At 46.2% G+C, this 15018-nt stretch overlaps 1 protein-coding gene across 3 annotated transcripts in view; it reads right to left on the minus strand.

The window, feature by feature from the left end:
* LOC127928049 (tubulin polymerization-promoting protein) overlaps positions 1-15018 on the minus strand; it is a 33607-nt gene that overhangs the window by 17648 nt on the left and 941 nt on the right. Inside the window, exons 1-2 of one of the 3 annotated variants that reach the window (XM_052514948.1) lie at positions 3256-3343; positions 2014-2127 (exon numbers count right to left, since the gene is read on the minus strand). In XM_052514948.1, coding sequence (XP_052370908.1) covers positions 2014-2127; positions 3256-3269 — 128 coding nt within the window. In that variant the 5' untranslated portion in view covers positions 3270-3343. Of the gene's footprint in view, positions 1-2013; positions 2128-2693; positions 2792-3255; positions 3344-15018 lie in introns of those variants that run through there. The other 2 variants (XM_052514950.1, XM_052514949.1) reach the window with 2 other exon arrangements.

Here is a 15018-nt window from a genome sequence, read left to right on the forward strand (position 1 = left end):
TAGTACAGGTGGACTGGGACATAACAGGTCTGGAGCAGAAAAGGGGAATTCTCATCTCTACTGCATCATGCTGTGATCCTGACTGTAGGTGAAGGAGATGACTGTAGGTGAAGGAGATGACTGTAGGTGAAGGAGATGACTGTAGGTCAAGGAGATGACTGTAGGTCAAGGAGATGACAATGGGTGAAGGAGATGACTGTAGGACAAGGAGATGACTGTAGGTCAAGGAGATGACTGTAGGTCAAGGAGATCACAATGGGAGAAGGAGATGACTGTAGGAGAAGGAGATGACTGTAGGAGAAGGAGATGACTGTAGGTCAAGGAGATGACTGAAGGAGAAGGAGATGACTGAAGGTCAAGGAGATGACAATGGGAGAAGGAGATGACTGTAGGAGAAGGAGATGACTGTAGGAGAAGGAGATGACTGTAGGAGAAGGAGATGACTGTAGGAGAAGGAGATGACTGTAGGTCAAGGAGATGACTGTAGGAGAAGGAGATGACTGTAGGCGAAGGAGGTGACTGTAGGAGAAGGAGATGACTGTAGGAGAAGGAGGTGACTGTAGGAGAAGGAGATGACTGTAGGCGAAGGAGGTGACTGTAGGAGAAGGAGGTGACTGTAGGAGAAGGAGGTGACTGTAGGAGAAGGAGATGACTGTAGGTCAAGGAGATGACTGTAGGAGAAGGAGATGACTGTAGGCGAAGGAGGTGACTGTAGGCGAAGGAGATGACTGTAGGAGAAGGAGATGACTGTAGGTCAAGGAGATGACTGTAGGAGAAGGAGATGACTGTAGGCGAAGGAGGTGACTGTAGGCGAAGGAGATGACTGTAGGAGAAGGAGATGACTGTAGGAGAAGGAGATGACTGAAGGTCAAGGAGATGACAATGGGAGAAGGAGATGACTGTAGGCGAAGGAGGTGACTGTAGGAGAAGGAGATGACTGTAGGAGAAGGAGATGACTGAAGGAGAAGGAGATGACTGAAGGTCAAGGAGATGACAATGGGAGAAGGAGATGACTGTAGGAGAAGGAGATGACTGTAGGAGAAGGAGATGACTGTAGGAGAAGGAGATGACTGTAGGAGAAGGAGATGACTGTAGGTCAAGGAGATGACTGTAGGAGAAGGAGATGACTGTAGGCGAAGGAGGTGACTGTAGGAGAAGGAGGTGACTGTAGGAGAAGGAGGTGACTGTAGGCGAAGGAGGTGACTGTAGGCGAAGGAGGTGACTGTAGGCGAAGGAGGTGACTGTAGGAGAAGGAGATGACTGTAGGCGAAGAAGATGACTGTAGGCGAAGGAGGTGACTGTAGGGTCAGATCTCATCTTGTTCATCAGACCCGACGGGTCATGAACTATGTAGAAAATAGGGTCCCATTTTGGACAAGGGATTAGCCTGGGGACAATGTTAGTACAGCTGTACAGACAGTCGTAGGGGTTTGACTTGGGTCCTCTTGTTCCCCTGTGAAAACACACGGTCTCTAACACAAGGCTTGTTTCATTGGCTCTGGTTCTCTCTCACTGCTAACTCAGTGTGCTAGCTGGAGGCTGGAGGCAGAGCTTTAGCTCAGCTAGTTGTCAGTGGTGTGAGCCCAGGCTGACTGTGAATGGGCAGATGTCGTAAGTGTTCTGGCATGGAGGTGATGATTATTAATAGATCTCTGGTATTCAAGAGCAGAGCCATGGTTGTGCCAGGAGAGCAGATGGACAGTCAGGCCGACGCACACACACACACACACACACACACACACACACACACACACACACACACACACACACACACACACACACACACACACACACACACACACACACACACACACACACACACACACACACACACACACACACACACACACACACACACACACACACAGCCAGTATTTCTACTGTTTCAAACCGCTGTGTTTCACTGTGATCGTGAGGTCATAGAACAGTTTAGAGAGAGGCAGACTGATTGAAGAAATGTTGGGCATTGATGTTGATACAACAGCATATTCAGAGACATTCGTTACTACTTACCTTAGTTCAGCCAGCTTTGGGTCAGCCAGCTTTATTGGGTCAGCCATGGCGCTGCAGTAGTTGGTTTCCCCCTCTACACTGCTTGGAGTAGGTGACTCTCTTAGTTTCTTTGTACTGTGAAAAAGATTCAATGAACATTGTAAGTGAGTGATGTTCACAGTCCTTCTCTCTCTGTGTGTGTGTGTGTGTGTGTGTGTGTGTGTGTGTGTGTGTGTGTGTGTGTGTGTGTGTGTGTGTGTGTGTGTGTGTGTGTGTGTGTGTGTGTGTGTGTGTGTGAGAACAAGAACGAAAGTGGACAAAGTGATAGCCCATTGTTCATCAAAGTCGGAAAACAAAGTGCAAAGTCCGGGACTGTGAGTGCTGCTACTTTCACATTGTGAGGCCTTCAGACTCATTAATCACCCTTCTTCTACTGTCCACATATTTATGACCCATCCAGTGATAACAACCACGTCCCAAACAGCACCCTATTCCCTATATAGGGTACTACTTACCCATAAGGCTCTGGTCAAAAGTAGTGCACTATTTAGGGAATAGGGTGCCATTTGGGATGAAGACATATTTCATTATGTACTTGGCACCAAATCCAAAGCACTAAACTAGTAATAGCATGTCAATACGAATAACACCTTATAGTATAACCTAAATACTTATAGTTTAGATTAAAAACAAATACATACCGTATTGTTCAGTATTATAGTTAAAACCCTAACAGACAACAGTCATGTCCTGCCACAGCTGTCTCACCTCCTGTTTCTCATTTCTTCAACCCAACTGATAAAACCTGACTGCCTTCCCTTTTAAAGGCTGGCTATAGCCGAGCCCCTCTCCTGTTAAGGGCCTGTTTTACAACAGTCTTTCTCTGGCTATGTCCCAAAAGTAATGCACTATATAGAACAGGGTGCTGTTTGGGACACAACCTCCCTCTTCCAGATGCTTTCAGTCAGTCTGAGGAGCAGGAGCCCTCTTCAAACACATCATAGTCATCACCATTTGTGTCTACACACAGCAAGACAAGCAGCATTCAGATAAACAAGGCATAAAACACTCCTGGATCACAGATCACATGTACATTAATAAAGACACACACAGGTATTTTATTCCATGTTTACAAGTCTCATTTAAATACCTCGTGTAGATTTTAAAAGAGTAACCAATGACAGGTATCAGATGTGTTTTAGGAAGATACTGATGACTTACTGTTAATGTTGTTCTACTGAAGTAAATAAGAACTGTGCTCACCAAGTCGTTCCCATGGTGAACTACAGTAACCACTCAGCAGCCTCGCAGAACCCGTGTTGCCATGGCAAAGTACACCACAGCAAAGAGCCCCCCCCCCCCCCCTCCCCTCCGACACACGCAGCTTGTCAGTTCTGACTGCTCCCAGAGAGCAGTTCTGTTATCTATCTAGAGGTCCGGAATACAGACAGACATCTTTTATATTCCAGAAGATTTCAATCTTAAACTTCTTCTCCAACTGATTTCAACTGTCACTCTAATTTTCAAAAATATAGAGGAGTGAAGACTGGATAGTTGCTGTCATTCAATGCACCCCCAGCCCCCTTCAGCACTACATGGGTGGTACGGCCCCGTGGGTGGCAGAACAAGGGTTTCGTTGACAAGACACAGCTACAAATCAACCACACAAATGAACTCTAAGTACAGAGTACAGAAAAGCCCAGATGGACCCTGAGTAAAGGCATTATGTTTCACAGGTCCATTCTTACAGGGAAAACAAGCCCTTATTAATGTCTATCAATCATGTCATTGAGAAGGAGGGACACTGGGAAGCCATTGTGACAGCACTGTGACAGCTCTGTCTGGTTCTGAGTCCCATGGCCATCTCTTCACACACACACACATGGTGGGTGACGTCGCTGGGTGCTACCGTTGGTGTTAGGGGGGTTGAGGTGGTGGCGTGGGTCATCCAGGACTCTGGCCAATACAGTATCCCAAATTCTACCCTATTCCCTATATAGTGCATGACTTAGTGTTGACTCGGGCCAATACAGCTCTGGTCTAAAGTAGTGCACTATAAAGGGCCCTGGTGAAAAGTAGTGCACTATATATGGAATAGGGTGACTTTTGGGACGTGTTAAGTTACCAAGTTAGAGCTATAACAGTTAAGTATTTAAACAGTTACCCTTGAAACCTAAACAGATCTAGTGACCGACCATTCAACTACTGAACTCCCAGGAATAAACAAACAAGAATAAACAAACAACTGTATGATAGAGAACACATAGAGTTCAACAGCTTCTCTCTTCCGCAAATGAATAGAAACAGTGATATGACCAAGCATTTCGCTACACCCGCAATAACATCTGCTAAATATGTGTATATGACCAATCAAATGTGATGTGATATCACAACATTCCAGCTACCAGTGGTACAGGACCTTGGATGATCTGTGTGAAACCTTCACACGGTCTTGTTTCAGCTTGCATCCTGCCGAACAAGACTTTCCCAGCAAATTCACTCCAATTTCTCTGGAACCATCTACATGTACTGACAGACTTGGCTTCCCTCTGTGCACATACTGGTGTTTGGGGAAGCCTTTAGGCTGTTTATTTACCGTGACACCCTCATCTCTATGATAGAGTGCTCTGTAACACCCTCATCTCTATGATAGAGTGCTCTGTAACACCCTCATCCCTACGATAGAGTGCTCTGTGACACCCTCATCCCTACGATAGAGTGCTCTGTAACACCCTCATCCCTACGATAGAGTGCTCTGTGACACCCTCATCTCTATGATAGAGTGCTCTGTAACACCCTCATCTCTATGATAGAGTGCTCTGTAACACCCTCATCTCTATGATAGAGTGCTCTGTAACACCCTCATCTCTACTATAGAGTGCTCTGTAACACCCTCATCTCTATGATAGAGTGCTCTGTAACACCCTCATCTCTATGATAGAGTGCTCTGTGACACCCTCATCCCTATGATAGAGTGCTCTGTAACACCCTCATCTCTATGATAGAGTGCTCTGTAACACCCTCATCCCTACTATAGAGTGCTCTGTAACACCCTCATCTCTATGATAGAGTGCTCCGTGACACCCTCTTCCCTACGATAGAGTGCTCTGTGACACCCTCATCCCTACGATAGAGTGCTCTGTAACACCCTCATCCCTATGATAGAGTGCTCTGTAACACCCTCATCTCTATGATAGAGTGCTCTGTAACACCCTCATCTCTATGATAGAGTGCTCTGTAACACCCTCATCCCTACGATAGAGTGCTCTGTAACACCCTCATCCCTACTATAGAGTGCTCTGTAACACCCTCATCTCTATGATAGAGTGCTCTGTAACACCCTCATCCCTACGATAGAGTGCTCTGTGACACCCTCATCTCTATGATAGAGTGCTCTGTAACACCCTCATCTCTACGATAGAGTGCTCTGTGACACCCTCATCCCTACGATAGAGTGCTCTGTGACACCCTCATCCCTATGATAGAGTGCTCTGTAGACTGTGACCCTCATCCCTACGATAGAGTGCTCTGTGACACCCTCATCCCTACGATAGAGTGCTCTGTACACATCCCCTCATGTAACACCCTCATCCTATGATAGAGTGCTCTGTAACACCCTCATCCCTGACACCCCTCCCTATTATAGAGTGCTCTGTAACACCCTCATCTCTATGATAGAGTGCTCTGTAACACCCTCATCCCTACGATAGAGTGCTCTGTAACACCCTCATCCCTACGATAGAGTGCTCTGTAACACCCTCATCCCTACGATAGAGTGCTCTGTAACACCCTCATCCCTACGATAGAGTGCTCTGTAACACCCTCATCCCTACGATAGAGTGCTCTGTAACACCCTCATCCCTACGATAGAGTGCTCTGTGACACCCTCATCCCTATGATAGAGTGCTCTGTGACACCCTCATCCCTACGATAGAGTGCTCTGTGACACCCTCATCCCTACGATAGAGTGCTCTGTAACACCCTCATCCCTACGATAGAGTGCTCTGTGACACCCTCATCCCTACGATAGAGTGCTCTGTGACACCCTCATCCCTACGATAGAGTGCTCTGTAACACCCTCATCCCTACGATAGAGTGCTCTGTGACACCCTCATCTCTATGATAGAGTGCTCTGTAACACCCTCATCCCTACGATAGAGTGCTCTGTGACACCCTCATCCCTACGATAGAGTGCTCTGTGACACCCTCATCCCTACGATAGAGTGCTCTGTAACACCCTCATCCCTACGATAGAGTGCTCTGTGACACCCTCATCCCTACGATAGAGTGCTCTGTGACACCCTCATCCCTACGATAGAGTGCTCTGTAACACCCTCATCCCTACGATAGAGTGCTCTGTGACACCCTCATCCCTACGATAGAGTGCTCTGTGACACCCTCATCCCTACGATAGAGTGCTCTGTGACACCCTCATCCCTACGATAGAGTGCTCTGTAACACCCTCATCCCTACGATAGAGTGCTCTGTAACACCCTCATCCCTACGATAGAGTGCTCTGTAACACCCTCATCCCTACGATAGAGTGCTCTGTAACACCCTCATCCCTACGATAGAGTGCTCTGTAACACCCTGTGTGCCCTGATGTCTACAGCAGAATCCATCTGGAACAAAGGAGTCTTTTCACTCTCTAGTCTTATAGTCAGTTTAGTCTCAAGTGTTCAACTGCCAGTGTTCTATACAGCCAGACTCCTCAAAAACCCACCACGTTCAAGACTAAGGATAATAGAGAGGCTAGCGAGAGAGGATGCATCCCAACTGACACCCTATATAGTGCACTACTTATTGGGTTCTGGTCTAAAGTAGTGCACTATGTAGGGAATAGTGTGCCATTAGGGAAACACCCCAAGAGTTAATTCAGTCTACAAAACCCTCATGTTAACAATTAAGACAGGATGGTGTGGAAAATATAAGCAGAGAAAGTATTTTAGTACTTTTACATGGGTAGTTTTTCCAAGCATTGTGTCTATTGAAGGTGCAATATGCAGAAACCGCTCTGCCATTTCCTGGTTGCTAAAATTCTAATAGCTCATCTAATTTCAGTTTATGTGGCAAAACAAGCAGGTGTAGAGAATCATTGTAACATCTAAACCGCTGTGAAATGTATTTTCAATAAGCAAAAATATTGTATTTTCAGCTGTTTGAAACTGGTGTACAAAACCTAAAGTAAAAGACGCAAAAACTAGAAGTTAAGAAGGTGAAGCTCACATAGAACAAATCTACCGCTTCTTAGACTTGCTTTCAATAAGCATGACAGATCTATAGCACACATTTCTATGTGAATTTGGTCAGGTCACCCAAAAAGGAACATATTGCAGCTTTAGGTCTCATTTAGACCATGAATACAGAATATATTATTACCTTACATTTTAGTAAACATGTTATGATTGGATGATCATGTGATTGATGATGATTGGATTACATCTGCCTGGCCGGTTCCCCTCTTTCCACTGGGATTCTCTGCCTCTAACCCTGTTACGGGGCTGAGTCACTGGCTTGCTAAGGGCTCTCTCGTGACCGTCCCTAGGAACAGTGCGTAACACCTGTTGGGTTGATTCACTGTTGTGGTACCGGCCTGTCAGGGATTGAACCCCCCTTGGGTTACCGTGGCGGAGATCTTTGTGGGCTATACTCGGCCTTGTCTCAGGATGGTAAGTTGGTGGTTGAAGATATCCCTCTAGTGGTGTGGGGGATGTGCTTTGGCAAAGTGGGTGGGGTTATATCCTTCCTGTTTGGCTCTGTCCGGGGTGTCCTCGGATGGGGCCACAGTGTCTCCTGACCCCTCCTGTCTCAGCCTCCAGTATTTATGCTGCAGTAGTTTATGTGTCAGGGGGCTAGGGTCAGTTTGTTATATCTGGATGTACTTCTCCTGTCCTATTCGGTGTCCTGTGTGAATCTAATGTGCGTTCTCTAATTCTCTCCTTCTCTCTTTCATTTCTCTCTCTCGGAAAATAGGACCTGAGCCCTAGGACCATGTCCCAGGACTACCTGACATGAGGACATTGCTGTCCCCAGTCCACCTGGCCATGCTCCTGCTCCAGTTTCAACTGACCTGAGCCCAGGACCGTGCCCCAGGACTACCTGACATGAAGGCTCCTTGCTGTCCCCAGTCCACCTGACTGTGCTGCTGCTAGTTTCAACTGTTCTGCCTTATTATTATTCGACCATGCTGGTCATTTATGAACATTTGAACATCTTGGTCATGTTCTGTTATAATCTCTACCCGGCACAGCCAGAAGAGGACTGGCCACCCCACATAGCCCGGTTCCTCTCTAGGTTTCTTCCTAGGTTTTGGCCTTTCTAGGGAGTTTTTCCTAGCCACATTGTGCTTTTACACCTGCATTGTTTGCTGTTTGGGGTTTTAGGCTGGGTTTCTGTACAGCACTTTGAGATATCAGCTGATGTACATTGCTGGCTATATAAATAAATTTGATTTGATTTGATTTGATTTGAATAAATGACATCAATTATAACTGTCAGAAATGACAGTTGGTGTGGCTTGGATCTAATAGAGGATTTCATTACTGCATATGAAAGGTTAATTACCATGGCATTAACCAGGCACTGGGCATAGTAACCCCCAACAGTGTGGAGTATAGTCCGTGCTGACACATTGGCCAGATAGAAGACCGTACTACAGTCTTAGGCCTGTTTCCTGTCCCACTACAAAGGACAAAAGCCATTTGGTTAAGTCCAGATCTCAAGAGATAAACCTGTGACTGGATGACTGTCTGCTTACATATACTCTCCTTCTGGCCATGCATTGCTGCTTACAGATGCTCTCCTTCTGGCCATGCATTGCTGCTCACATATGCTCTCCTTCTGGCCATGCATTGCTGCTCACATATACTCTCCTTCTGGCCATGCATTGCTGCTCACATATACTCTCCTTCTGGCCATGCATTGCTGCTTACAGATGCTCTCCTTCTGGCCATGCATTGCTGCTCACATATGCTCTCCTTCTGGCCATGCATTGCTGCTCACATATACTCTCCTTCTGGCCATGCATTGCTGCTCACATATACTCTCCTTCTGGCCATGCATTGCTGCTCACATATACTCTCCTTCTGGCCATGCATTGCTGCTCACATATACTCTCCTTCTGGCCATGCATTGCTGCTTACAGATGACTGCTTTACTATAGAAATTGGCCCATTTTGAACTCTGGTATTAATAGCAACACAACACGCCATGGTAAGAACATTCTATCTGTTCTTAAGAGAGGGGGAATAGTCAGCACAAGAGAATAAGCAGACAGCCAATCGTAAAAATGATGAGAATACCACACACTTAACAACTTGAGGTGTGTGAGTGAGTGAGTGAGTGAGTGAGTGAGTGAGTGAGTGAGTGAGTGAGTGAGTGAGTGTTTGCTTGTGAGCGGGCACCCTTGTGTTCGTTTATTCAAGCATTCGTATGAGTGCCTGTGTGTGTGTTTGTGTGTCACTCCCTGACTGGGCATGCCGTGGTGAACCCATCTGCTCTACATCTAGATCAGTCCCAGCCAGCCAACTGCTCTTGAATGTGGCCTTGTCAGCAAATCAGAACAGAATGTGTGGTACAATGCCACCATGACCCCTTGTCTACCCTGTTCTATACCACTATGACCCCTAGTCTACCCAGTTCTATACCATCATGACCCCTAGTCTACCCAGTTCTATACCACTATGACCCCTAGTCTACCCAGTTCTATACCACTATGACCCCTAGTCTACCCAGTTCTATACCATCATGACCCCTAGTCTACCCAGTTCTATACCACTATGACCCCTAGTCTACCCAGTTCTATACCACTATGACCCCTAGTCTACCCAGTTCTATACCATCATGACCCCTAGTCTACCCAGTTCTATACCATCATGACCCCTAGTCTACCCAGTTCTATACCATCATGACCCCTAGTCTACCCAGTTCTATACCACCATGACCCCTAGTCTACCCAGTTCTATACCATCATGACCCCTAGTCTACCCAGTTCTATACCACCATGACCCCTAGTCTACCCAGTTCTATACCACCATGACCCCTAGTCTACCCAGTTCTATACCATCATGACCCCTAGTCTACCCAGTTCTATACCATCATGACCCCTAGTCTACCCAGTTCTATACCATCATGACCCCTAGTCTACCCAGTTCTATACCATCATGACCCCTAGTCTACCCAGGTCTATACCACCATGACCCCTAGTCTACCCAGTTCTATACCACCATGACCCCTAGTCTACCCAGTTCTATACCATCATGACCCCTAGTCTACCCAGTTCTATACCATCATGACCCCTAGTCTACCCAGTTCTATACCATCATGACCCCTAGTCTACCCAGTTCTATACCATCATGACCCCTAGTCTACCCAGTTCTATACCATCATGACCCCTAGTCTACCCAGGTCTATACCATCATGACCCCTAGTCTACCCAGTTCTATACCACCATGACCCCTAGTCTACCCAGTTCTATACCACCATGACCCCTAGTCTACCCAGTTCTATACCACCATGACCCCTAGTCTACCCAGTTCTATACCATCATGACCCCTAGTCTACCCAGTTCTATACCATCATGACCCCTAGTCTACCCAGTTCTATACCATCATGACCCCTAGTCTACCCAGGTCTATACCACCATGACCCCTAGTCTACCCAGTTCTATACCACCATGACCCCTAGTCTACCCAGTTCTATACCACCATGACCCCTAGTCTACCCAGTTCTATACCACCATGACCCCTAGTCTACCCAGTTCTATACCACCATGACCCCTAGTCTACCCAGTTCTATACCATCATGACCCCTAGTCTACCCAGTTCTGGTCCCAGATCATTATGTGGTAGCCTGGTCCCAGATCATTATGGGGTAGTCTGGTCCCAGATCATTATGGGGTAGCCTGGTCCCAGATCATTATGGGGTAGCCTGGTCCCAGATCATTATGTGGTAGCCTGGTCCCAGATTATTATGGGGTAGCCTGGTCCCAGATTATTATGGGGTAGCCTGGTCCCAGATCATTATGTGGTAGCCTGGTCCCAGATCATTATGTGGTAGCCTGGTCCCAGATCATAACCACTGAAGGTGGTCAGCCTGGTCCCAGATCATTAGGTGGCAGCCTGGTCCCAGATCATTATGGGGTAGCCTGGTCCCAGATCATTATGTGGTAGCCTGGTCCCAGATCATTATGGGGTAGCCTGGTCCCAGATCATTATGTGGTAGCCTGGTCCCAGATCATTATGGGGTAGCCTGGTCCCAGATCATTATGGGGTAGCCTGGTCCCAGATCATTATGTGGTAGCCTGGTCCCAGATCATTATGGGGTAGCCTGGTCCCAGATCATTATGGGGTAGCCTGGTCCCAGATTATTATGGGGTAGCCTGGTCCCAGATCATTATGTGGTAGCCTGGTCCCAGATCATTATGGGGTAGCCTGGTCCCAGATCATTATGGGGTAGCCTGGTCCCAGATCATTATGGGGTAGCCTGGTCCCAGATCATTATGGGGTAGCCTGGTCCCAGCTCTAACTAGCACTGCCAATCCCATACATAAAGCAATAGCGATCTGGGCCCAGGCTACATTGACCGAAGGCTAAAAACACACTATCCTGAGTCTGTCAGTCTTCAGTAGAGCACCAGCACTCAGAGTCCCAGGCCGCCATTGTACCACTAACCACTGAACCGAGTCCACCAGTCAGACAACAACTCTTCCCTGTGTATACAGCTCTACCAAACCTCTCTGCCACATCCAGGTAGTCAGTTTGTAGTCACCCAGTCTTGCCCAGGGCTCTACGGTGACATTTTTTACAAGGAGCATGTGTGCAACCTAAATGTATGCTCACACAAATATGATGTAATAAAGCTAGAATCCTTCATTTTTTTTCTAAATTAAAATTCCAGGTCACACATCAAAATATTTAGGCACATAAACCCGCACCCCTCCATCCATCCAGCTATCCCAGAGTGCATTACACCATCACCCTACTGCCCCATGGGTCTGAAGTCACTCACTGTTGTTGGTCTGTGTCTCTTGCGGCGAATTGAGTTGATGCCAAAGAGCTCCATTTTAGTCTCATCTGACCACAACACTTTCACCCAGTTGTCCTCTGAATCATTCAGATGTACATTGGCAAACTTCAGACGGGCATGTATATGTGCTTTCTTGAGCAGGGGGACCTCGCGAGCACTGCAGGATTTCAGACCTTCACAGCGTAGTGTGTTACCAATTGTTTTCTTGGTGACTATGGTCCCAGCTGCCTTGAGATCATTGACAAGATCCTCCTGTGTAGTTCTGGGCTGATTCCTCACCGTCCTCATGATCATTGCAACTCCACGAGGTGAGATCTTGCATGGAGCCCAAGGCCGGGGGAGATTGACAGTTCTTTTGTGTATCTTCAATTTGCGAATAATCGCACCAACTGTTTTCATCTTCTCACCAAGCTGCTTGGCGATGGTCTTGTAGCCCATTCCAGCCTTGTGTAGGTCTACAATCTTGTCCCTGACATCCTTGGAGAGCTATTTGGTCTTGGCCATGGTGGAGAGTTTGTATTCTGATTGATTGATTGCTTCTGTGGACAGGTGTCTGTCATACAGGTAACAAACTGAGATTAGGAGCACTCCCTTTAAGAGTGTGCTCCTAATCTCAGCTCGTTACCTGTATAAAAGACACCTGGGAGCCAGAAATCTTTCTGATTGAGAGGGGGTCAAATACTTATTTCCCTCGTTAAAATGCAAATCAATTTATAACATTTATAACATGCGTTTTTCTGGATTTTTGCTGTTGTTATTCTGCCTCTCACTGTTCAAATAAACCGACCATTAAAATTATAGACGGATCATGTCTTTGTCAGTGGGCAAACGTACAAAATCAGCAGGGGATCAAATACTTTTCCCCTCACTGCATGTCTGCTGCAGAGAGACGAGAGAGCCGTGAGAAAAGTAGTTTTGATCAGTTAGGGAAATTAAAGTGCTGAAAACATGTTCACTATTTAAGAAGAAGATGGAGAACAAGCTATAAGAGTAAAAAGACTGGAGTTTTGGCTCAGGTACAGCCGACTAGCGCTAGCTAACACCACCTACATTAATAAACAAAAGTAAATATTTTTTACAAATCGATACTTGGGAGTCAAATATCGATATAATATCATCTAAGAATAATATTGTGAAGTGTAACTATCGATTTCTTCCCCCATCACTAGAGATTGTGTGTCTCTGTAACGGATGTGTAACGGCTAGCTTAGTTAGCGGTGGTGCGCGCTAAATAGTGTTTCAATCGGTGACGTCACTTGTTCTGAGACCTTGAAGTAGTAGTTCCCCTTGCTCTGCAAGGGCCGTGGCTTTTGTGGAGCGATGGGTAACGATGCTTCGTGGGTGTCAGTTGTTGATGTGTCCAGAGGGTCCCTGGTTCGCGCCCGGGTATGGGCGAGGGGACGGTGTAAAGTTATTCTGTTACATCTCCATCCCTCCCTCCCCCTCGCTCCATCCCCCCTCTGGTGTCAGACACAATGTATTGTGCTTCAGAAACAATATGTCACACTATATCTCTGCTCAGTTCTTATTGTGGTCATAACAACCAGACATATTAAGATACAAGGCAGAGTAATGAAAGAGAGGATCCTTATTCAACCCCATTGGCTGAATGATCCCAATGAGAGCAGCAGTGGTCCTGTCTGTCACGGAGAGAGGCCTGGGCTGTGGCTCAAATGCTACCTTATTCCCTATGCAGTACACGACATGGGCTCTGGTCAAGAGTAGTGCACTATATAGGGAATAGGGTGCCATTAGGGATGTGCAGCCATGTTCATCTGACAGCACTGAGTGGAAGGTGTTGAACTTCAACAGGAATGCAGAACAAAGTGGGTTCCCTTTGACATTCTACTGTAAACACCAGTCAATTGTGGAAACTGGAACCACATGTTTTCATTGATATCACTCGGCTGGGAGAGGAAAAGTTTAACATTTAGAAAACTAAAACATTTCAAAATGTAGCGGGCTGATTAGAAACGGACAGCGTCCTCTAATTACTAATCATCAGTGACACCAACAATTACCTGAATGATTTAAGAGGACTACAAGAGCTGAATATATCTGGCTTTTTATGGGGGAAAAAGAGTGGGGAGTTTTTTCATGTGGTGGTGAAAGGTAGGAGAGAGCCGGCTTAAAGAGCAGTCGTCCGGATTCAAACCCATGTTGACAGCGGTACATCGTACATGTGCTCCTGAGGAGGCGGCTTAAAGCTTTGACTACTAGACCACCTCTTTGGCTTTTTTCACTGATCATGTAGACAACACACTTTCATAAGCTGGCTTTTTACCAAAAACATAACCTTTCATAACACCACACTGTCCTGAATATGAACGAATGGAACAACAAAACAGACTAATTTACACCGTGAGGGTAATCGTTTATGACTGGACCCAGAGGCTCTCGGGACCAGAGTGCACTTGCAACCTAGAGCCAAAAGAGATATCTGGGGCATAGTCAGTGCATTCTCTCCTCGTGCGTACCTAATACAACATATGGTGATAAACAAGGCTAACATGTAAATCAGAAGTGCTATGAACAAAATACTGGGCCATTTATTTGTAGAATCTGACCTACGTTTGCAATTAGGTCAACGTTTTAATTACAGTAGTGCTTTACTTATATAATGCTTGAGTCCGACAAAAGCAAAGACTGATTGGCAAATGCTCTCATTTAACTCTCTTGACTGTGAAACACTAGATACTGTATGTAAGCCCAACGCGTGTAGTGCTGCCTGCCAAGCATCTGTCATTTCCATTAACATACATGACCATCAGCCACACTACCATTACCATCAGCCACACTACCATATCATCATCATCATGTTACAAGATATAGGTAGAATCTTTGACGCAATAAAATCGACGTACGCCTAAAGAGTACAGAAACAGAATAAGGAAGAGAACTGGGTAAATGGGCGTCATTCATCCTTACGGTAGTTTGTATGTATGAGAATATTATCATTCCAAAAAGGCTTCCTTCAACTATTACCCTTCTAGGCTGTCC

This window comes from Oncorhynchus keta, unplaced genomic scaffold (genome assembly GCF_023373465.1).
Source record: "Oncorhynchus keta strain PuntledgeMale-10-30-2019 unplaced genomic scaffold, Oket_V2 Un_scaffold_2042_pilon_pilon, whole genome shotgun sequence".
Taxonomy (NCBI): domain Eukaryota; kingdom Metazoa; phylum Chordata; class Actinopteri; order Salmoniformes; family Salmonidae; genus Oncorhynchus; species Oncorhynchus keta.